The 25,310-nt window shown below is 42.9% G+C and overlaps 1 protein-coding gene across 2 annotated transcripts; it reads left to right on the top strand.

Annotated features, from left to right (window-relative positions):
• The first annotated feature begins 144 nt into the window (after positions 1–144).
• Positions 145–23,449, top strand: rsu1 (Ras suppressor protein 1). 2 transcript variants are annotated; one of them, XM_030768685.1, is made up of 9 exons: positions 145–162; positions 1,290–1,401; positions 1,872–1,922; positions 4,946–5,066; positions 6,958–7,076; positions 8,375–8,457; positions 8,987–9,101; positions 11,919–12,051; positions 23,251–23,449. In XM_030768685.1, the coding sequence occupies exons 1-9, from the start codon at positions 145–147 to the stop codon at positions 23,351–23,353; spliced, it is 855 nt and encodes a 284-aa protein (XP_030624545.1). In that variant the 3' UTR covers positions 23,354–23,449. The 2 variants fall into 2 exon arrangements, with proteins under 2 accessions (XP_030624545.1, XP_030624546.1); XM_030768686.1 differs by lacking the exon at positions 145–162 and adding an exon at positions 1,030–1,107.
• The last annotated feature ends 1,861 nt before the right edge of the window (positions 23,450–25,310 follow it).

Genomic DNA, 25,310 nt, shown 5'->3' with positions numbered 1-25,310 from the left:
CAGCAGGGTTTTAGCCCAGCCCAGAGAGAGACTGTAGGGAGGAGACCTGTTTGTGTTTTCTTTCGCCCCCACATTACAGAGCTGTATGTCAAAGGCTCAGGTTGCTGCAGTCCGCCATACAAATACCAGGACACCAGCTCAAGAATGTGTCTGCCATGGAAGGTAAGCGTTAGTTGGGAGAGATGGAGCCAAACAGCAGGTGTTGTTTGGCTCCATCTCCACTCATATTGCGTGCTTAGGGGTTTTCTTAAATAATTCCCACGCATTCATAGATTTGTCAATCAAGTCTCTCTATTCACTAATATTCAGGGAGTATTCAAAGACTACTGTCATCATAGGTCATTACTGCTGACAACAAAAACAGCCTACGTTTCTAGCTGTTAGAGTTTTAAAATGATGTATAAAAATTAACCAGATATTATCTGAAATACTACTGCTACGCATCCCTATTATTTGTTTATTTATAAACACGTTAAGAAATGCACTGTGCGATAATGTATCATAGTCTCCTGCTAACTGCTTTTAAACATACGACTTATATATATTTTTTTCTTCTGTATTGAGGTTAAGGTAATGTGTATTACCATCAGAACCCGAGGTAGGCGGATTAATTTCTCAAAATTTAAATGCACAAACACGGAAAATCGCCCTTTGTTGCTGTTATAAGTACTGTAGTGAAAGTCAGAGATGCAGTTGCACACCGTTGTGACTGAAGTGTACGTCACATTGTTTCACTTCGGAGAATGTTTGTGCGACAACTTCCTTCCATCCTATTGGTGGGACAAAATACAACAAAGCACACGCTACTGACAACAAGTGGTCCAATTGGATGTAAGTGTCAAATTTCCCTTTATTCCCGCCGACGAGTGGGATTAGTGGAAGTTGATTGGGCAAGGAAGTGGAATTGCGTCCCCACGAATTCTTTAGTTGCAGCTGGATATAGGAAGTGCCCTTTTATGGAATGTGGAGAATGTTACAGGCTTCATATCAACTTCCGGTTGGGTGTGTGAGCAAAGCTATAGCTAATACAACTGAGTAGATATAGCTGGTGAAGGGATTTTACCCTTTTTTGTTTTACGTTTTTATACGTTCATTCCTTTTGATTAGGTAAAGCTTTACACTGTCCTAATCGTTCGAATCACGACTGACCTTATTTAATGTAGCGTAGTATCTCAAGCGAAATAGACAACTAAGCTAACTTCCTTTCTTGTTAGCTGCATTTAGCCAAAGAAAGAGTGTCCTGTTTCTAGTTGTCTTCATATAATCTTTTTCTTTTGTTTTCGTCGTAGAAAATGTCTAAGTCTTTGAAGAAAATAGTGGAGGAGAGTAGAGAGAAAAATATCCCTGAGGTGGATATGTGCGACCGGGGAATATCGAACCTACTGGACATTCCAGGGCTCTGTGAGTAACTACTCCTACATCAGTCCTTCAGATCCTGCTGTTAGAAATTTGTCAACCATAAGGAATGTTTAACAGTCCTGAAAATTTGCACGATGTTTGACAATCCTTAAGATAATTTTTTTACTGATCACAGACGCGACAGCCTCCCATTTTAACTTCATTTGTGCTCAGAGTCCAGAAAATGCGTTTCAGTAGTGAATATTTGTCCTCTCTAATGATTTTGGATGAAAAATTTTAGATTCTGGTCGAGATGCAGGAAGATTTTATACTGAGCAGAAAATAGAGCAACAAGACTTTATTTGTTAAGTATCGATTTTTCGCGGTCCTCTCGTGGTTTGTTTATAATCTCGAGTCAGTGCACAATTAGAATAAGGGTATATGTGAATGATTTTATTATGGTGCCGTGTTGATAAACTGACTATGAAGGGTCAGTTTTTCATGTAAGCTTTTACTGCTGTTTTGTCTTTCAGTCACCTTGTCCAACATAACTCAACTCGTCCTGAGCCACAACAAGCTCACAAGTAAGTACTTTGTTTTATTCTGTTTGCAGAAACAGTCTGTATGATACGAGTAACACCCATTAACTGTGATAATAACGTTTTAGGTCATTTAAGGATATTTCATGTGAGGCCTCATCTCCCACGCCCTTTTTTGGACTTGCTGTCTTTACTTTACTTTTGGACTTTTCTTAGCATAGTAACCATTGACTTTATAATAAAATATTATACCTTGTCGTTTTGTTTGATGTAGCTGCTTAAGGACATGAGCCAACAGTCTGAATGGTAAAATGTACATTTTAAGAACTGCGCAAATGACGTGCTGCAAAGTTGAGATGATATTGTTGACTTTAAATGCTTAATTAAGCCACTAGAGAGCAGTGTAGCCTTGGGCTGAGTTGAGTTATAAGCCAGACAACCTGTGAAGGTGATGACAGTTACCTACTCAGACAGTCTGGAAAGAGCTGTGACTATAATAAAAAAAAGACCATCTGTATATACACAGTCCTCGATACTTTTTGTGTAACAAAAAAAAAAAGAAAAGACCAGAAGTGTCAAAGTTTGGCTGAGAGGAAACAAATTTCCTTTTTAACCAGTTTGTCTTTCTCGTGGAATATTTGGCCTTTTATATAGTCTCTTAAAATAAACACATAGGGGAGTATATTTTCCTCCTCTCCTCAGATGGGAGTATTTAGAAATATTGGAAAGTACTGTGTTCCCTTCAGATGGGAGCGTTTGAATTTGTCTGGTTTTCAGGTGAAGTTTACAGTTGAAATACTTTGTGAGGCTTTGTTTCTTTGTTTTGTAATCTTGCTGTCATAATCTCCATGAAGATCTCGCTGTGTGATACCGCACATTTCTGTCAGTCTCTATTTTTAGAGATGATCAAAGCTATAGTTCTTAATCTGATTGTGGTTAGCCGTGCCCGTTTACCTGTAGGAGATTCTGACGACTGTGCTCATTTCCAGCTCCAACTCCTCTTCACTGCAGTATTTTTTCATTTAGGGAACACATACGATACATACAATTTCCTCTTATTTTTTTTTAAATCTACGTCGTTAATAATGGGGACCATAAACAATTCCTCCATGGAAGATAGATTCTTGTTCTGTGGTGTATACAGCTGCTGTGCATTTGAATACGAGAAGATTTTTTTTTTTCCCATTTTTTCTCTTTGTCTCAGCAGACCCGTGTGCTCATCCTTCCAGTTGTACTCGTTTTCACGGTCATATCCTCCTATCTTTCACAGCGCCTTTAGAAAATGCAGGGTTGTGAAGTGTGCCATCTTATTAAACTTTTCAAGGTAGTCAGGAATTACAGTGACATTTGGAACCTTTTCATTAGTGAGGCCGGCTGAATAAAGCGATGGGCCACGCTGTGGTGAGTGAGCCTCTTACAGCCAGAGTAATGAGAGGGAAGAGCAAGCCGCCGGGCAAAGGTTGGAAAACCTCTACCTACCGCCCAGTTTTTACATATAGCCTTCTCTTATTACCATCAATCTCTCTCACCATTAAAGGGTCTAGCATGTCAGACCGCAACGGCTAATACAGCCAGCTCGCATGCTCTCTCTCTCTCTCTCTCTCTCTCTCTCTCTCTCTCTCTCGCTCTCTCGCTCCACACACACACACTCACACAGAATATACATTTATTAAATGCAAATAAAATACAATTGAGACAGCGGAGGGTTTTTGCGTTTGAGATTGGCGTGGTTACTCTTTATGATTCTTTGGGCAGTTAGATGGTGTGGAGTGCATTGCTTGATACCTGGTCTGTTTCTCTGCCTTATAAAAGCTCAGTTATAGGAACCTATAGAAAAGAAAGGAAATCTTCATCCAGGGAGAGGGATAAATGGGGATCAATACAGTTTCCTGTGTATACTTGGGGTCGTAGGTAGCAGTGTGTGAACTATTCCGGCCATCATGACTGGGAGCTGTGTTCTCGCTTTTCCTTATTGATCCTCGACACAGTCATAGTTTCATAGACAACAGCAAAAGATTTGCATTGATTTTAAATTCAGGGTAAAGTGTGAGAACAGATTGAGAAATGGTTTCAAAGAGATATGAAATTCCCATCTGCAGCGTGTTGGAGTGCTGTAAGGAGCTTCTAAATATATATTTAATTTATCATATGTACTGATAACACTTAGAATAAAAAAAAATCCTTTACTAGTGTACTTTGCAGAACTCAACATGCAAAATGTAAAAATGTTTTTTTTTTTTCAAGTAGTAAAATGAACTCTGACATACTAGTTTTGCTGAAGTATTTGTGATCAATCCCAAAACAATTTTCTATTGCAACACTGTTATTACATATTTATTACTCTGTGTTATCTCTCTCTCTCTCGCTCTCTCCCTCTCTCTCTGTGGTGTGTGTGTGTGTGTGTGTGTGTGTGTGTGTGTGTATTTGGGGGCTTGTAAATGTCCCTGTGATATTGTATCGGTATGCTTTGGACACGCTCAGTGGAGCTGATCTCTCTGGAGGAATTCGTGTCATGCAGTTTGTGTAAACCTCTACCCATTGCCCCTCCCCTGTAATGAAGGCCCATTGATCAGGCTGCAATCGGATAGAAGCCCTGTTATCCCCATCGATCTCTGTCTGCCTGCCGGGGGTGGGCAGCACCCAGCGTGGGGGAGGGGGACCAATCCGTTATGCTAAACGCCTCCATCATTAAAATGTCAAATCCATCGCCTGCCGACCGACCTGTAATTGAGCCATCAAAGACGGGCTGGCCTGGCTGTTCTCTCTGATAATTAACTCGTTAAACCCTTACAGGTCACTTGAGTATCATATGCTTCTGTCCCATGGTACCTGTTTTACACATGACTTTTAATCTGTATTTGTTATTCTTAATGTGGGCCATCGATGTGAATTAATTAGTATATGAAAGAAGTGCCTCCCTAAGGTGGAAATGGGCCGAAAGTCAAATCAACTGTTTTGATAACCCCTTTCTTTCTTTCTTTCTTTCTTTCTTTCTTTCTTTCTTTCTTTCTTTCTTTCTTTCTTTCTTTCTTTCTTTCTTTCTTTCCCCTCTGTCTTTTTTTTTTCAGCTGTTCCTCCAAACATTGCTGACCTGAGGAATTTGGAGGTGCTGAACATGTTCAACAACCAGATAGAGGAGCTGCCTACTCAGATCAGCAGCCTTCAGAAACTCAAACACCTGAACCTGGGGTCAGTTTATCTGTCTTTCCCTCTCATCTGTCATCTCTCCTCTCCTCTCCTTTTCTGTCAGTGACACAGCCCCTGTTTGCAGACTATCAGTCACACAACTTGCCTGGTATTGTCTTGTCAGTGTGTGTGTCACTAATCTTTTAACAACACAATTAAGGCTTTCTCGTGAGGGACTCTCTCTTTATAGGCTTCAATAGCTTTTAAGATCGTTAAGATCAAATTACCACAGTCATTTATCCCTGCTAGTGAAAGCAGTGTTTGTTACTGCGCAACCAAAGAAGTCTCCATGTCTTACTAATGCTGTTATGCATTCTCATCAAATGGTCTCCTTTTGTTACCTCTTTGATCTGACGCAGCACAGAAGAATATGAATCAGAAAAGTGTCTAAACAGGCAGTTCAGAACAGGTCCAAATGAGCATGCCAGTCTGTCCTGAGCCCCTCAACAGAACATCCTGAGGCAAGAGCTTTGAATCACCATTAAATTAGACTCGGGCCTCACAACAACTCCACTTCATTACCACTGGATGTTAAACTGTATTCTGTCTGCAACTCCTAGAACCATTTTTCTTTTCTGTTTTTTTTTTTTTGGGGGGGGGGGGCTCCAAAGCCACATTGTGCCACCGTTGTGCTGTTCTGTCTTTGCTGTGTCACACGTCAGAGTGGTGAATGCGTCCTGCTCCCAGCCCAAATCCTCAGGGCTGTCCTCAAACACAGAAGGATGGGGAAGGAAAGAGAGGAAGCCTCCTCAATGTCGCAAGGGATTAAGGTCCCCAGAAATCTCCACTCGCATCTGACAACCCATATTTTTATTGATTTGCTGTCCAACGCGCCATTTCCAGACATAATCTCGAAAATATAAGCTGACCGACGTATGCTTTTTCGTGTTCCTGTATGCGTGCACCTGTGTGTGTGTGTGTGTGTGTGTGTGTGTTTCTGCGCATCTATCTATGTGTGTGTGCAGGTGAGCTCTTGTATGCCCTTGATCTCATTTGTCAAAACAATTCCCCTAGTCTTGTAATTGCTTCACAAATACGCAGGAGAATCAATTTGTTTGTGCTTCTTGAATCCGAGACAAACTTTGGTGAATCCGTGGCCGTCGGGTGTTTGTCATTCTTCAGTGAAGGGGAGAAGGGTAATGAAATTGGGCAAGACATGTAGACTTAGAGGTGAGAGGCTTAAGTGGACTGAGTTAATCAGCACCTGATCTCAGGAACACACACACACACACTCTATCTCTGTTACAGTCTGTTCAGTTCATTTTCAGGCCCTTCACTGACCTGAGGTTTTTGTTTTCAGCGAGATGCTTCCATGATAGTTTATCTTGTAAACATTTTAGAAGACTGGTTTGCTTATTATTTTTTAACATTTTTGTTATATAGTAAGTGCGAAAATGTGGAATTCTGTAGAAATCTGTGATTTTTAAACTGTATACTGATTTGTGTTAAGAGGTATGATTTGGATATAGGCTTTTATCTTCCAGTGATTTCAGTGAAAGCTTTGAGCTTTCATGATATATGTATTGTTTGAAAATAAATTTTAGGCTGAAATAGTACTGTGGGGTTGAGGGCTCTTCAGTGAGTGCTCTCATACTCTCTCTCTGTTTTTGCGTGTATTGATTCTTCTGGTGCCTGTATATTAAATATCAATCTTAATCTGTGAAGATCGATCTTTATTGTTTGTGTCTGTCTGACTCTGACTGTATGTTCATGTGACGGTCAGAGGACTGAGTTTATTTTATGGATTTTTATTGTCTATGTCCGTGTGTTCAGTATTGATTTTTATTGTGTGTGTCTGTGTTTCTTCAGTTGATTTTTAACAGCCTGTTTGTGTGTTTCTGTGTGTGTGTGTGTGTGTGTGTGTGTGTGTGTGTGCACGTGCGTGCATGTGCAGGATGAACAGGTTGAGTACTCTTCCTCGTGGCTTTGGTTCTCTCCCAGCCCTGGAGGTCCTTGATCTAACCTACAACAACCTGAATGAGGCCTCCTTGCCCGGAAACTTCTTCTACCTCAGTGAGTTTACACACACACACACACACACACACACACACACACTCACACTCTCACACAGTGATAGACATATTTGACTACAAGCCTACATGCTATTAAATTTACATCAGAACTCACATACACACACACACACACACACTCAAGAATGCACACATTGACTTTTCCACGCATACTGATTCTCTCATTCATTCCTGACAAACGCTTTAATGTATATCAGTTTTTCTGATTGACTACAGATCATCATCTTCATCATCATCATCATCATCCCCACAATAATCAACTAGTGCTACCGTACACACCCTCTTCACATCATAGACTGTTCCTCATGTGCCGCCTGAGCTCTCTTTAATGGCCTGTTATTTTAATACTGATGACATAATGAAAGCATGCCACGTTTAACAGCAATCAGGTCCTTTAATCTCCCTCCACACCCTCTGCTCTATTTATCAAAGTGCAAACGGAGGCTCTGACGACCAACCTGTGAAATTGCCACTGATTCCATAAGCAAATGAAAATGGATCTGATTAATGAATGAGCTTCAGATGATTAAAGACAATCAGACCCTCAAGAGCGCAGAGAGGGAGGAGGAGAAGGAGAAGGAGAAGGGGGAGAAAGGAGAGGAAAGGAGGTTGTCTGTTGAGGAGAAATGCTTCCACATATAGTGTCTGGTGAAGAGGGAGAAGTCAGGAAAGAATGGAGAGATTGTATGAAGGAACATAAACTTTTACTCTCTCTCAGAAAATCATCAGAAAATCACACACTTTCACTCACAGCGAGATGTTTACGGGGAAAAATGTTGTTCTTTGACTGCACTTTCAAACCATGTATCAAACCGGTCCTTCTATTTCAGGCTGTGTGTGTATTTTGTTGGTTTAATATTGCTTACTTTAACTGTAATTGTCCTGAATTCACTTGTCATTAATCTGTTGACAAAGTGCTTCTTTGTGTGTTTGTGTGTGTGCGCGTGTGTACTGTATATGTATATATGTATGTGTTTGTATGTGTTTGTGTGTGTTTGTTTTTATGTCTGTGTGTGTATGTGTGTGCGTGCCAGTCGGTGTGAGTGTGAGTTAATAAGTGTGTATGTGGACACTGAGGGGCAGTAAATCTGAGGCTGACCTGTTTGTGTAAGACCATGTCTGTATGTCAGCCTGTTCTCAGTCAGCCACACACCTAACCACAGTATTCATCAGCTCTGACCACCTATTGATCTACCACTGCTGAGCTCCAGCAACAACTCACACACACCTTTCTCTCTCTCTCTCTCTCTCTCTCTCGCTCTCTTTCTCCCTCATTTTCAGCTACCCTGCGCGCACTCTATCTCAGTGACAATGACTTTGAGATCCTGCCCCCAGACATAAGCAAGCTGGCCAAGCTGCAGATAGTGAGTAATTTATCTAAATTCCCCCCTAAATCAATTCATTCTTCTGCTCCAGACCGTATTGTTTGTTGGATTTATTTTCTTCTGCGCGTCATCTCCTTCATCAGAGCCGTTTTAAGAATTGATTTAGGATCTTATTCATTGCCAATGAAATGGTAATCCCCTGTATCTCTCTCATTGGACACTTAAAGAAAAAATCATCAAAGGATCTGTGTTGAAAATTTCATGTGGTTTGGTGATGGTTGAATCATGGTAAAAAGTAGGAGGATGTAGTGCTTTTTTTGTCAGCGAGGTGTGTTACAATAAGTTGTACATTATAATGTGTCATTAAGGGAAGCAGTGGTACTGCTTGCTTTTACATTGATTTCAGGTGAGAATGACTTTTATGGATTGACACACTTTTTTAGTCATCAAGCTTTCTCTCTCTCTCTCGCTCTCTCTGTCTCTCTTTCTGTCTCTCTGAAATGAGATTGAAAAAGACGTTTACCCTGGCAAAACAAATCTGTCTGTGTTTTGCTGTTTGTGTGTCTAGCTGAGTCTGAGGGACAATGACCTCATCTCCCTGCCTAAAGAGATAGGAGATCTGGCCCAGCTGAAAGAGCTGCACATCCAGGGAAACAGGCTGACCGTCCTTCCTCCTGAGCTGGGTAAGATCCACACCCGCTGTCAGTCAGATAGGAGTAAAGCTTCACCCTTACACTCAACTTTACACTTGTCCTTTTCTCTGTGTACAAGCGTGTGGATAGTATGTAGAGACTAATTACTGCTGCTTGTTAAGCTAGATTAGAGGAATGCTGAATTCAAAGTGAATTTGAAAACACAAACTATGTGCTTAGGGGGCTGTGTGTGTGTGTGTGTGCGCACGCAAGTAAGTACATGAATAAATAAATAAACATACATACATACATACATACATACATACAGAGATAGAGAGACATAGTTGAGAAGCAGTTTTCATGACGCCTGATTGCCTTAACGTGTAGAATGAAAACAGTCCCTGTTGGAACCACGGAGCAGGTATGAAGCTGTGTGCTCTCGCCGTGGCGATACATGTGATACACAAGTAGAAACAGAGCTGTTTTGGAGACAGACTTTGTTTACAGAGTGTATTTGACAGCCTTGCTAAGGGTCATGATGGGCTTCATCTCTATGGGACTACCAGTCTCAATGAGCAGTCAAACAAACCACATCAAAGCACACTCACATACACGTTCTCATCCTCTCTCTCTCTCTCTCTCTCTCTCTCTCTCTCTCTCTCTTGCTCTCTCCCTCTCCCTCTCTCTCTCTCTCTCTCTCTCTCTCTCTCTCTCTCTCTCTCTCACTCTCACTCTCTTTCTCTCGCTCTGCTTGAGGTCGTGAATACCTGACTGGAGTAGTGTTGAACACTCCATTTAGTCTGTTGTGGCTTCAGATGTAACAATTTGCACATTCCATAAACGCATACACGCATGCACACTTTCTACACGCATGAATGCCCATACACACAGAGCATGAGTGCGCACGCACACACAACGACACAAAGAGACATCCATTGTAGAGGAGGTGGTGGGTGCCCTCTGTGTGTCTCTGTGAGACAGTCCCTGCTGGTTGGGTGATCATCAGGGAGCCTGGTCGTGCTTGGCTGGTTGGCCGTGTCTGAGATGCCAGACGTCACCTGTTCCTCACTCAACACCTCAAATAACCCCACAGAGGTCACCCGAGGTCAGCCTGGCTTTCTGCTTCACCACTTTCACTCTGGAGCAAACCACAGACTCAAAACACAGACAAACACACACACACACAGCCAACCATCCCTTTCTTGCATTAAAGAAATGATGTCAAGTACCAAATGCACTTCTGTCTGCATCAGATAATACTTAGTGCCAACTTCAGATGGTACGGAAATACAAACATTACCTTAATCGTTATAATAGGAATATCACTGTCTTGTAGATGAATTGTGGCTGCTTGGAAGTGGTAGTGGCAATGTGGAAGTCCAGTGCACTCGCAGGGCTGAAGTTGGTCTGGTAGAATTGATCTAAATCAGTCTATTTGAAGTGTTGGCAGAGATACAGCCCTTGGCCTGTGCCAGCTCTGCTCTCCTGTCATAGACAGCCAGCTTGAGAAGGGGATAATTGGCCCTAAAAAGCAGAAGTCGCCCACGCCATGTCTCTTAAACACTGCCCTAGCGTTCCTTGAACTATTGACCAGTATTCCTCAAAATGAAAGACCATTTAACATGGCCAATATGACCAGCAGAGGCGTTTCACACTTACTGGTCTTTTTTTCCCTCCATCTCTTGGTGAATTAAATAAGTATATAGATGATTCAGTGTCTGTTTACCATCTCCGGCTGAGGAAAGCAGATGGTGTATTTCATTTCTGCTGTGGTTGATACCCCATTCCTTCACTGACCAGTGCCACGTCTTTCCTGTGCCCCCCCGAGACAACGGGAGGTTCTGCCAATGGAGCTTATTAGAACCCCCCCCCTTGTCATGTCTCCCTAATCCTGCTCCCAGTGCCTGGGCCTCGTTAGGGCTGCCGCGGTGCTCTCATACACACAAAGTGGGAAAGGCTGTGAACAGGAGAGCTCAGCTAACAAGGAGCAGCCAAGCGCACAGGCAAGGAAGGGAAGAAGAGAAAAGGAGTAAGAGAGAGAGAGAGAGAGAGAGAGAAAAAATTGGAGTAGTACAGAGGGAGAGGTAAGGCTACACCTCCATTACTTTATATGCCTCCCGTTCATGAGGCATAAAGGGAGAGATGCATTGAAAAAGAGGGATGGAGAAAGAAGATGCAGGCTAAGGAAAGGAAGGGAACGCGGTACCATAGGGAACGCCGTCGGACTCAGCCGTGCGAGCGGTGATCTGGGAGACTTCAGTATAGTGTAACAAATCTTTTGTATTGCGCACACCTTTGAGAGGAAGAGACATCTCCTAAGTCTGTAATGAGTAAAGTAAAACCTTCAGACGTCCACCCCCACCCCCCAACTCCGCCACCACCACCGCTCTTCAGCATGTCTGGAGTGTGATGTGAGGTGGCCAGTAGAGCTGAATGTGAAGTAACAGATTAGAGACTAAATGACTCTAATAGTTCTGTCTGCCTGGTTTCGCGAGGCGTGACGTTGTGTGCTAGGGCCGAGGTTTAATTTAGCTGCATCTATGACAGGTTTTCCAACACTTGCTAATCAGGAACAATTTAATTAGCCCCCTTGTGTGCTACGACTACATTAGCACTGTGACCTGCACTTCTACGTTGTCAAAATTTTCACTCTCACCCTTTTCTTTCCCCCTCTCCTCTCCTCTTTCCTCCTTCCTTTTATCTCACTCCTTTCTTTTATACCCCCACCCCCTAACAAACCTCTTCTCCTTCACCGACGGCTCTCTCTTTCTGTCTTTTTTATCTTTTTCACTGCAAATCTCATAATCTCTCATCCTCTTTACCACTCTCTCTCCCTCTCTCTCTCTCTCCCCCTTTTCTGTCGCTTAGGTAACCTGGACCTAACGGGACCTAAGCAGGTGTTTAAGGCTGAGAATAACCCGTGGGTGACCCCCATTGCAGATCAGTTCCAGCTGGGTGTCTCCCATGTCTTCGAATACGTCCGCTCCGAGACCTACAAGTAGTAAGTAATCACTCCATGACGGATACTACCTGAGATGCTTCCCATTTGTCTAAATAAACTCAGTCATAAAGGATTGTTAATAGGTTCAAATGAATAGCTCCCCCATCTACACTGTAAATTTGTATGTTCAGGTAAGGAGAGAATATTGTTTTACTCCTGTCTCTCTCAAATGCACCAGAACGTCCAAGGACATCCGGAATTATACTTCATCATATAAATTTATTTTAGGACGTATAACACAGTGGTCTTTGTCATGAGCGTCTCTGTCTTGCTTTCCTCATAACCTTCTGTTTGTCCAAGCAGACCTGTGATACGGTTTAAAGCAGATGATTGGATATTGTCAGCCAGACTCTGAGCATAAAACGGGATTAGTTGACTGGCGGTCAGTTAGCTGTGGTGTAATAATGCGCCAGTGTTGCTTTGCCTTTGGATATGATTGTAGTGCTGGCTGTACTGTGGCTGTAGTGTTGAATCTCTCTCCCAGCAGCACTTTAGCCTGCTGGCCAGGAAGACAACACTTTGATGGATTGAGCAATACGTCCAAAGCCTGTAAAACACGACTGTCTCCCAGCACTTTCACAATCAGATTAGATAAGAAAGAAAACCCACACTCTACTATTGTCACGGTTTCAAAAGAGCCCTCGTTACTCCTAATGTCCCGTTTAAAACGGGTATGAAAACTCTCTCCTAGATGAAAAGGCCTGCCTTGACTATTGAATATAAATATAGTCACTCTATAGAGACCAGTTTAATTTTTGAACCAATTTTTTTTTTTTTTTTTTCTGGAACAATCCGAGCCCGGCTCAATAAAAAAAAGGGAGGTGCAGTCAAGTTAAAAAAAGACCTGTCGATTTAACACAGAATCAAACCAATTAAAGTGAAGGCTTGAGGCATTCCTCTTTTATAAGTGACGGAGGAGCAATGTAGAGTCTCTTTAACTTCTCCATCAGTGACAGCCTCTCAGCAGCTGTCTACTCCACATAAAACTCCTCATAAAAATAACAGCAGTATGCTGTGAACTGTGGCGTTAAGGTCAGTTCAACACAGCTAAAATGTGTTCGACTGTTCAAATCAGGTGAACAAACTGTTGTGTTAAAATATGCGGCGTTTCAAACGGAAGTCAGATTTTCGTCCTTTACGGAGAAGTCTCCGAACTAATTGCGACGTTTCTTCGGCAACCCTTTACAACTTTCTGACTCACCAAAAACGGGAGAGGAAAATCCCAGTGTTTGATCAGTCAACCGTCTGCTAGGTTTGTACCCTCAGAGACCCACAAAGCACTTACCAGAACTGATCTTTCTGTCAGCCGTGCGTGTGTGTGTGTGTGCGTTTGAGCGCCTGCCTTCACGTTCACAATATAGTTTTTAGCCAGGGCTGACGCTGCGGCTGTTTGTGTGTGTGTGTGTGTGTGTGTGTGTACGCGTATTTTAAAGAGATCTGAAATTGAAATCTCAGACTTTTTTTTTTTTTTTTCTTTAGTGGAATCTATCAGTTTTCTGGTAAGACAACATACATATTTAGCTGCGTAGATTATTTTGATAACGTTACTTAATAAAGTTTGCCTCATCGATTTCTGGCAGCGCGTTTGAAAAAGTTGAAGGTTGTTGTTGTTACTGGCTGATGAGGCATTGAGTGTTTGATTAATGAGAATTCTCCTGTTTATTCAGCCTCACTGGACAATCCCAATCAATTCCTAACAGACTGGCATTGAAAAGGCCTTCTGTCAGAATGCAAGCATCCTTCACACATTTTTATTTGTCTCATTACTCATAAATTCCTATTGATCCTACATCTAGACTGACTCCTTTTTTCCAACAAAATGCTGATAACGAGCTTTTAGAGTTGGTTGAAGACTTTGTTTATGTCCCTCCCCCCGGTCTCTGTGTTATGAGGCATTTCCATCAGCAGCTGAATGACTACTGTAATTAAAAACAAATATTTTGGGGAATTGGATATCAAATTTGAGTTTTGAGGTTATTTGTCACAGTATCATTGAATTAGCCATTTCTTTGAAGATTTTCTCATCCGCGGCGTCTCGTACCTGTTTAGAAACACACGGCGCGGAGTCATTTGGTGGAGTCAGTTTTCTGTGAAGTTCGGCTGCCGTTTTTCTCTTTTGCGTTCTCCAGAGAGGGTGTAAATGTTACGGTGGCGATGAGAGGAAAAAGAAGAAGCCCACGAGCACTTGACCGTAAACATTTCTTTGGATACATTTCGTTTGCCGAGGCAGCCTGCTCTCCCATAGCCAGTAATGCAATAAAGGAAATGTTAAAAGGGCAGTTTGGTCATTGAAGCTGAAAGGCTTTTTTTTAAGCTCTGCTTTATTTGACTGCTCAGGCTCTGCGGTTATCGGATGCTTATGATAGCCGCTTATTTATGCCACTTTGGCGGAGGCCGATCATCTCCACAGTGATTGTGTTGACAGAACCAACAGACGTGTGTGTGTGTGTGTGTGTGTGTGTCTGTGTGTTATCTCACATTAGACAAGTGTTAAACAGGGTGCAAAATCTGGACTCACTGAAGATTCATCCAAGGCCCCACAGTTTCATTCACACCTGCCTAAATGTCCTTCAGCACAGTCTCTCTCTCTCTCTGTCTGTCTGTCTGTCTCTCTCTCTCTCTCTCTCGCTCTCTCTCTCTCTCTCTCTCCCTCCTTCTCTCTCTCTCTCTCTTTCTCTTTCCCTCTGTCTCTCTCCCTCCATTTCTCTCCCATGAGAGCTATTTTATCACCAGAGATGAAGGATGAAGTTATGTACTCCAGACCACCCAGAGACATATAATACAGAACGCTTGTGCGCACAAACACACACACAAACACACCCATACACGCATGCACGAATAGTAAGTTAACAACCATTTCTGAAGGTTTTCTGTGTGACTTATGATCTGGCTTCCTCAGCCTTTGAGTGATCTGCCATTGTATGGCCGGTTCCATGCAACAGGCGTGAGGTTTTCATATGGAAATTTGTCCTCACTGGCTTTCTGACTTGTGAGGAAAAACACTTGTGTAAAACACGCTCACTCGTCCGTTTTTTTATTTATTTATTTTTCCCTCTCTCCCTTGCTTAAAACGGATGAGAACACACTGATAAATCCTCTCTCACCCTCCCTCAGTCCCTCCCTCTTCATTTTTTTTTTGTCTTTTTCCTCCTCTCTTCTCCTCCGTCAGTGGGTGATGGTAGTGGGGTGGGCAGGGAGTGGAGGGGGCACCTGTCATGTATATTTCATGGGGCGGCTTGTTAACCTGACAGAGGGATCTGCCCGCTGACTGACAGTGCGAGAGAGTCACTGCATGCTTATAACACATTAACATATCCTAAAGCCTTCTCTCCTTCCTTCCTCCTTCCTCCTCCCTCTTCCTCCTCCTCCTCCTCCTCCTCTTCCAACCCTCCTCGCCATCTTTTATTCATTCCCTCGCTAAACGCTTGTTGATGCCCAACGCTGGAGGCAGCGTTCGTCACAGCTGTCCGGGGCTGACTGCAAAAACCAGCCGCAATTAGGCTCGCCCCGATCCTGAACCTCCCCCTCACCGCCCCTCGCCCTCACCCACACCCCCTCCACCTCCACCCCCTCCCACCTCCTTCTCAGTCTCCCACATGCCCTTAAGCCTACAGCCCAGCCAGTGCTATACTGGCCCCAGGCCCTGGGCTGAGGTAGAACCGAACAAACGGTATCGGCTGGAAGTTAATCACTTTTTTTTTTTTTTTTTATTCATTCTGAATTACTCTCACTTCCCTGGCTCTGTTTTGAAGAATCTAAACTTAGTCCTCCCACATTATGGATTTGGGTACCGTCACTCCGTCCCTATGGATGACGGTAATAATGTTACGGTGAAAGATGATTTTCTGGAAATTTTCCTCTGACTCATGGTTCTTGTCAGACATCCAGACGTGCGCATGTACGCACATGTGTGTGTGTGTGTGTGTGTGTGTGTGTGTGTGTGTCTGTAGTGTTCACCTCTGGGTCTCAAGAGATGTTTCTTCCCTCTTCTGGGTCCCTGAGGGCTCAGAGTTGGGGTCTTCACAGAGGCTGTGGAGGTTCACCCTGCTGCCAGCTCCACTTTGTCTGTGTTTTACAGACCTTAAACAGAATGCCAGACAGCTACTAGTCACTACATGGCCAGAGGGCAGCAGTCAGACATGACTTGGGTAAATGCACTAACTCTGTGTCATGAGGAGGATAATGGTCATTAAGAGGCTATTAGGTTTGTGTTAATGAAGCTCTGATTTCTCGGCACTTCTGAAAGATGCCGAGTCATTGAGTGTACAGAAGCATAGCCATGCTGAGGGTACCTGGCTCTTATCGATACCTCAGTGAAGTCAAGATTGTTCATATTACACGGGTCTGGAGATGCAGTGGTCTAAACCTTACAACTGTTCAGAAGCTGAACGCAGGCAGATGTTGAAGAACGTCTGTTCATACAATCACAGTCATTCCTGAATATGTTCTGATTTAGACTTGCTCATTGGGAGAAACATAGCTCATTACCACGCACTCATAATTCTGCAAAAAAAGACAGCCAACCTTAGCAGATTACAAAAGGATAGAGTCAGTTTGTAACATGCAGTTTTATTTTCTGACCTCATGCGTTTTGACTCGAGCATGTTTCTCTGGACCTTGGGTGTGGGTGTTCTACAGAAGTTCGGTTTGCTGAATGTGCTAGAAGCCTTTCCCAGGCTTGTCTCTCTCTTTTACTCTGTCTCTCTAATTATATTTATGCATTGATGCACCCCAGGACGGGTGCCTGGGGAGGCAGGAAAGTTTTGCTCTTCAGCTTTTCCTCAATTGCCACTTAATGTTTATTTTTACATTTTTTTTTCTCTTTTTTTTTTAAAGACAGTGTGAGGCAAGAAATTGAGAACTTGCATTGCAAAAAATTACTTTTTTTTTTTCCAAAAAACACTGAAAGGGCGCTTATCTTTGATCAGAATCGACTTGAGGTTTGATCTTATTAAAATTGTTCGCAGATTTTGCTTGTAACATTCAAGTTGAATAAGCAAACCACTGACTAGCCAAAGTATTTGTTTAGGGTTTGTCATTGATCATGTAAATCGATTTGGCATGTGCTCAGACTTAGAGAATAAAGACCATAAAGTCTTCCATCACAGGCGTATTTCTGTGGCCACAATTGTGTGTGTGTGTGTGTGTGTGTGTGTGTGAGAGAGAGCGAGACTTGAGTGTATTTTGTAGCGTGAGGTTGGGAAGGTGAGTGCTGCTTCATCACTTCTCATTAGCCTAGCGACACAGACAGCTCTTTGAGCTTTGCCTTTGCGCAGGCTGGGCATCCTATAACTTATCTACAAGACACCTCATTACAAATCCTCCACTTTAAATCACCAGCCAACCAGGGGCCAAACCTATGGGCCCCCTACACAACTGGCCCCTGGTGGAGAAAAAACAGGGCTGTCTCTCTGCATTTAATTATTCACAAGATACCCTCCCCATGGACTTTTCAACAGATGTAACACATATCTTACTGGGCTTTAAGCTTTTCCCAGACACACATGATATGTAAATCAGGAGAACTCACCCGTGAGCGGTTTGTCTATTTAATGCCTTTTGGGTTGTTGGTATTTAAAAAAAGCCGGTGGCGATGGAATATCTTTCATTTGCGCTCTCATGGTCACCACACGTGGGGGGGGGGGGGGTTGGAGCAGAGGTCAGCAGAATTTTTCGGTCGGATCATCTGGAAGGTGGGTGCTAACGACGCGGCCGTGAAGCGAGCGATCCGTTATGAGCCGGGCTTCTGGGTCATTTGTCACCTGGCGTCATTATTGTCATTTAGTCTCATTGAGCTCCTGCATAGATTTCCTTTGGCCCTGTCACTATAGATTGTGTTTTATACTCAGCAGGCCACAGACACAGTTTCTCTCTCCGCGTTCTTGGCTTTGTGGCTACACAGTTTGATGTAGATTGTCTGAGGATGGGTGGAACAATCAGGAACCTGCCACTGCAAGCCAATAATGTACCGACTTTCACTTTTTTTTTCTTCTTCCTCTGCTTCTTCTTCTTCTTCTTCACCTTTGCACATGTCTCTTTCCAAGTGACTAATCTCTCTCTTCCCTTTGGCTGTGTTTCTGTGACACCCTAATGCTATGTAGGTGCATTGCTGCTGTAGCATTGGTTTGTGAAATAGGTTCAAAATTCCTGTGAACCCTACATACTGAAACACAGCATCATTCCTGCTTAATGTGTAAACATTAGCAGGATGATCTATAATTAAGACAATAATTTGCATTCAGAGTAGCGTGATTTCGCTTTAATTAATTGTTACAAAATGGTTAATACTCTAAGCACCTGATATAACCTGATCATGATAGTAGCTGATTATGATAATTGCATTTATCTTGCAGTTCTGTTAGATGAAAGATGGACTTCAGCTTAACTGTTCAAGGATGTTTCCAATGCAGTTTATTGTTTCTTTTTCTTGATAGCAATTGATTGTACAACAAATGGAAAAGTGGAATAGCCTTCATATTTAGAGACATTTTATGTTCTGTTCTTTTTCTTCTCTCAATTAAAATCTTTTCAAGTGCAACATTACACAAGGCAGATTGTGAAGTTCATGTGAAGGATTTTTATATAACTTCTGAAATTAGAATCAAAAATCTTTCAGGTCCCTTTTAAGAGCTTAATTCTCCATTCTCTAGCACATTTTATTTTCACATTAAACTTAACAAGAGATACACATTTCTTTGGAAACTTTTCGCAGTTTCTTTTTTGAGTTGGGTCCTTAACTGATATTATATAAAAAGGGTCTAATCAAAAAGGCTAAATTGATTTTGTTCATACACTCTCCACCCCTCAAAACGTTTTACTGACTATGCTGTATTCTAGGAAACATTGTGTTAACCGTACTTGGAGGGAAGTTTTAGTGGGAGATATATGCTGAAGATAATCTGCTGAAGATGCATTTCTCTTTGTACAGTCTGCTTTGCATTGTTTGGTGCAAGGCAGACACAGGAGGTTCACTAAAATATAAGCATATTTTCCCTAATCACTTGGCTCTTTGAGTGCCGCAAAAGCTAGAACAGGAATATAGAAATGACCAGCTATCCGGTAACTGATCAATGTGCCACAGACCTAGAGCACATTCATCATGGGACCACAGTAATATAGACCCTAGTAGCGCGCATACACACACTCACACACGCGCACACACACTCACAGTTACTTCAAACCCCCAAGAATCTGTACACCCACCGCTGATAAGTCCACATACATGTTCTTTAAGCACATGAATGTCCATATTTAAACTACCCAGAAATACAGACACACACCCCCACACACACATACACACACACACACACACACACACACACACATGCACATACAGAGACAAATAGTCCCGTATGTGTGGCCACCCGAGGCTGTAACTGAGATTAATTAACCCGAGTGGAATTGGGAGGCTTTTAAAGAATCTCTTCGGTCACATCAGGAATCAGATTCCATTAAGCTGGCTGCGTGAGTGGTGGACTTTAATTGGCTCTAAGTGTTCACTGGGGCAGATGAATGGGAAATCTTTGTGTTTATGCTGAGCACCGGAGCTCCTGCCACACCGCTGGAGTAACAAGGCCACTCCTCATTGATCCATGCACTTCGAGACTGATGTGAGGAGAACTACGGACCACGCGGTGGAGAACAAGCTGTGACTTAATGATAACCAAACACGTCGACTGGGACCTGATGGCCCGTCTGATGACCCAGGCAGGGTGTCTAACTTCTCACTCTGAGAAAATGCTGGAGAGAAGTAAGCCTACATACACCTGCTTGACGTGTCTCGAATTATCATGTACAGCAATTAGCGTAGCACAGCACAGAGTAGTGAGACCTGCCACCCCAGGAATATCGATTGAGTGGAACGGTTGAAACCAGCATAATCTCTTTTGTGTGAGACTCATGTACATTTTTCAAGACCTGACTGGTTTGAAATCAGCCTTGTTGGTTTCTAAGCTCTGGATTCTGGCTGTAGTCTCTTGTTTCTCCATGTGTGTTTCTGGAATCTTACCCCTTGTGGTTTGTCAGTATTCCCTCCATGCCTTTTGGTGCGTCAGTCCTTTGGGACGCTGACAGAGAGAGAGAGAGAGAGTGAAAGAGAAAGAGAGAAAACGCTCCAGTGATCCTCTGCGCACTCCTCAGCACATCAGCCTGATGTAAAACAGCCCAATTTACTCTTGACACCAGTGCCAACATCTACGTGCATCTGTCAGCTCTGATCTGGTCAGCACGCCTCAGCCAGAGCAGCTCGGCTTTTGTCTAAAGGAATGTCTACTCTACAACACAAACAGCCCATTACACTCCAAATACAGGCTCACAAAACACTCGTCACCTCCCAGAAACATGAAGTCAACTCTCTAATGCAACGTCACATGGCAAACACAATGCGATGACCTCCAGAGTGCGTTAGACCACTGACATAATAACATCCGTACCTGACAGGCCGGATTAGTCTTATCTCCACTGCAGCGTGATAAAATTACTACACATGCTGTATAAAATTCGCCAGACACACTGTATGTCAGTGGCCCAGAGGTCTTGATTTCGTCTGTTTACGGATAGTGTTGACGGCTTTCTGTGTCAGACATCGTGTCTCTCCTGGCTTTTGTAGTCCTTGACCAGTTCGCTGCATGTCAGAGAATGGTTTACCATAATAAGTTATCATGCAGGATGTTGTTCAGCCTGAAACCATTTTTCTTGCACTGGTCAGAAAAGTTCTCAGTTACAATGAGAACAAATTATACACCTGTACCTTACATACTCCACTGCTTTGGCTGCTTAGTTGAAATCAGTTAACTGCTCACTTTTGCCAAAAACCATCAACTGAGCTCTATCAGTCCCCTGCAAGAACAGTGCTGTCCTCCAAGTGACAACTATTGTTTTTATGATTGAATGCCCTTCTTTTGCCAACATGTAAATCATCCATTACAAATGCATTAATGGATGGGGCAAGTGGTACTCTTTGCCATATTGTTACTGCAGTAACCGCATTGTGTTTTACAGAATTGAGTAAATGAGTAATTTGGCTTTCATGTTTAACCAACTCTGAACAGCCAGTCGTTTTTCAGTCGATTACATCGACACACAATGATCTGTTTGGATATTGACTCTTCACCAGGTCCCAACCCTAACAGGCTCCTTTCCTCTGCTTCTCATCCCTCATTTTTCTTCTTCTTTTCCATATTTTAAGCATCACTGAAGTGTAATACGCTACCACGCTCACACACTGTTAGACTAAGCAGGCTAAAGCTGTTACAGTAAGTCACTGATCAAAACACGCTGAATAAAACATCAGTGAAGAATGCAAGAGAAACTCAGCACATGCATGTGTTTAAGAGATACTGTCAAACATTTCAGGAAAACGTCAGCGCTGAGTGGTGTTTCTGTGTCAGCCGCGTGCTCCGGGTGATGGGTGGAGAGGGATTGGCGATGGAGAAGCGATGGGTTTGGTTGATGGAGAAGTGTCATAGAGCTCTCTGCTGTTTGCAGACATATGAAGCCCTCAGGAACCCCAGTGTAGGGCTCCCACCGGACCACCCTCTCCCCGCCTCACTGGGCAGCCTTACAGGAGACGTAGGCTGGAGATAGGGAACCGCCAGGGCCTCAGGGGAAGGTCCTGAGACATGCCTTCAGCACACAAACACTGGAGTTTTACACTGGAGATACAGAGAGAGAGAGAGAGAGAGGGAGGAGGAGGAGGTGGAGGAGGAGGAGAAATGCCCAAGAATTGCTTTTTCCCAAGCGTCCGTCTCTTACTCTTAAAGGAATTTAGTTTCCTTCACTTACAGCACCTGCCTTCCCTTTATGTACTGTCTGTGTTTATCTGTCCTGGATTATCCAGCTTCACTGTGTACAGTGCTTCACCGCCACGCGTGCAGAAAAGTCAGGACGCGCCTTTGTAACACAGAATGAATAGGCTAGTTGACTTGAACTGATCTAGCTGATGGAGCTGGAGTTCAGAGAATCCATTCTTCTTTTTTAATGCGGATGCTCTAGCAGCATGCAGGTGCTCCATCACCACGCGTGACACGGTGTTTGTGTGTGTGTGTAGCGCGCCGAGAGAAAAGCATGAGATTTCTCACACAGGATGAGAGAGAGGTGAGCCAGAGCAGATCTTGCTATGCTAATAAGCCACAAGATTGCCAAAATGTCAAAAGTGAGATGTTAACTACATTATTAATGAGGAAATGTTAGAGCTTTCCATCTCTGTCATCACCTGAGAGAGAGAGAGAGAAGGAGAGAGAAAGGGGGCGGGAGAGAGGGGGAGTGTTTGTGTATGTGTGTGTGTGTGCGTGTGTGTATGAGACTGAGACAGTTTTTTTTTAATGACTTCTGTGACTCTAAGCACACACTCGTGTGTGCGGCTGTGTCTCTTGCCATCATCCTCTGGTTAATATTTGATATGAACTCTAGCCACAAACCAGAGCGTCTGCTTGACATTTTGCTGGTCTGCAATTAGAATTCTTTCTGAAATGGCACTCTTTAATTACGCTCCGGGAGCTTCTCTGTCCCAGCTCACGCGCGCTTAGAGCAACGGTCTAGCCCCCTTCATCACCAGACACTTTGTCAACATTCAATCAGACACACTTATTAGCGTGGCAACGACTTGAGCATAGCATCAATCAATGCGCTGCACAGAGAGCCCCTGACCCCTGCCACCAGCCCCCCCCCCCTTTTCATAATATCTCTCTCTCTCTCTCTCTCTCTCTCTCTCTTTCTCTCTCTCTTTCTCCTCCTTCTGTGTCACTTATGCACACTCTTGGAGTGGGTCTCACACAGAGAGGAGCAGTGGACTGGAAATGACTCTTGCTCTTTCTGGTTCTCCCTCACTCTCTCTCTCTCTCTCCCCGTCTCCGTGGTATGGCCGGGTCTTGGATAATTGTCTCTCTGTTCATTCCCCTCTCCCTTCTTTTTTTCTGCTCCACAAAAGCTCACAGCTGTGCTTGTGTAGCCTGAGATAGCACAGTGAGCTGAGTGTGTCACTAGAGGATATGTCAGTGTGGCATTCTCACCTCATTCATTTCACTAAGACCCAAAACACTCACATGTATTCAGACAAGTATGAAAGTAAAATTTAGTGACTGAGAATTTCTCCTTACTCTGCTGTGAAAACAATATGATAAATGCTGATGGCGTTTCAGGCTTTTTGCGAAACTGTTAATATATGAATAACTTTCAGTTAACTTTTGTGTTGCTTCACAGTCTTTACGGGAGACACATGCAAGCTAACCCAGAGCCCCCCAAGAAGAGCAACGACAAGTCCAAGAAGATCAGCCGCAAGCCACTGGCAGCCAAAAACAAGTGAGAGAGAGAGCGAGGAAGAGGAGGAGGAGGAGGAAGAGGAAGAAGAAGAAGTGTTGACTGCTTGGCTGGACCTCACTGCATGTGCCTTCCCCGTGTTTTTTTTTTTTTCTATTTATTTATCAGAGAAACACAGAAAATACATTTTATACGCCTTATAGATCTATTGTATTTTATCATGTCTCACATACAAGTTTAATCTCGCTCACTGTGCTTTGTATTGTTGTCATACAGCCTTATTCCTAATCCCAATCTAAAAGGAACCCTTTCAACCACCTAGGAAAAGAAGTGCCCTTCTACAATACGTGGCTTCTCACTGAAATTTTATTACTTGTTTTTCTACTCTCTCACACTATGAATTACATTGGAACTAAAATACTGTAAAACATATGCAAAACCATTTATATGACAAATCCACAGCAGTATCTTAAAGCTCTGTGCTCTTGTAAATGGAGTGTACCGCTGAATTCTGTTAATTGTGTATCAGTTTCGTGCGCCCAGCAGAAAAACAATAGCAGATCCTTACAGTCTGATTTGAGCCATCTAAACAAGGCAGGGTGTGTAGCCAGAGCTTTGCAGAAGACTGATTTCCAGGCCTCTGGTGCTCTCTTCACTGGAGAGGACGTTGCGTAACCCAGAGAGGGATTTAGGAGGGTTTTAGGGGTCTTAGCTCCATCTGCACGCGATTGGATACTGCCTCCGGAGGACTTGCCACAGTCTGCTCCTTTCCACTTGTTTTTGTGTTTTAATGACACATTGGTGCGGCTTCAAAGTGTCAGCGTAAACGGTAGACGGCGTTCAGAGAGCCGCTCAGCAGGCCCGGCCTGGCTCATTTGAGAAGCTGAACAAGCTATCAGAACAATGGTCTGAGTATGTTCTTCTGTCTGGGATGAGAAACCGAATCACAGCATTGTTCTCCGAAAGCTGTACGTGTCAGTGTTTAAAAAAAAAAGAAAAAGAAAAAACGGACAGAAAGAATGAAAGTAAAGAAGAAAGTTGTACTAGTTTACGAAACTCAGTCCTCAGTGGCAATAGCAAAAGATTGTGTTGAAGAGAAGTTGCAAAAAAAAAAAAAGAATTCTGTATTTTACAGTATGTATCTGTCAGACTGTGTTCGAATGCCATTCTCAGTGTTGTCATTCAATGAAATTAATGAGTGTTTTTTTTTTTTCTTTGGTCAAAGGGTCCGATAGCTTTTCATCACACTTGCAATCAAAGAATGTAGCTCGAATTCTGTTTTTTTTTGTTTGTTTGTTTGTTTTGTTTTTGTTTTTTTAATCAAGCCACCTGAAATCATGTATGTCATGTGTTCTTTAAAATAAACATCTTTTTGTTGAACATTGCGGCCCTGTTCCTTTTAACTGATTTTTTTTTTCCACAGGAAATTGATTTGTTCGTCAGTTTCGTATCAGGAAGAAAAGCAGAAAAAGTCATTAAAAAGTCACAAAGCTGGGTATTTGGTAAAGCTGAGCGGAGCGGGCGTTGTGTATGTACAGTCTTTATGAGCAGAGGAGAAAGTAGCATGTGGAGATGAGTGGGAAAAATGTTAAATGGGGACAAGGTAAGCTGAGGCTTTTTCCTAAACGAGTCACAGAGAGATTGAACAATCAGCCATTTGTGAAGGAAACAACAGTATCACGGTCTCTGTAATACAGACAGATGAATGCACTTCAGGACAAATACCATGATGAAAGCTGTTCTCTGGATATTAATCAGCACATTCTAGACTTTTTTATATAATCATATTTGGTCTTCTAATGCTTATGTTCATTGATTTATTTCTCCCTTTGCATTGACTTACGTTTGACTTGGTACATTAATGAATTTGTGACATTGTTCAGTTTGCTTCTTCCGTCATATTGGTATAATATTTGCATACTGAACTTTATTTTTGAACTCTTATCCGTTATTCAAGGGTTTTTTTTTATGTTGTTTTTTTCTTTCCTTTAAGTTAGACTTAG

This window comes from Chanos chanos, chromosome 3 (assembly GCF_902362185.1).
Source record: "Chanos chanos chromosome 3, fChaCha1.1, whole genome shotgun sequence".
Lineage (NCBI taxonomy): Eukaryota > Metazoa > Chordata > Actinopteri > Gonorynchiformes > Chanidae > Chanos > Chanos chanos.
This window is presented reverse-complemented; position numbering and strand designations above follow the sequence as displayed.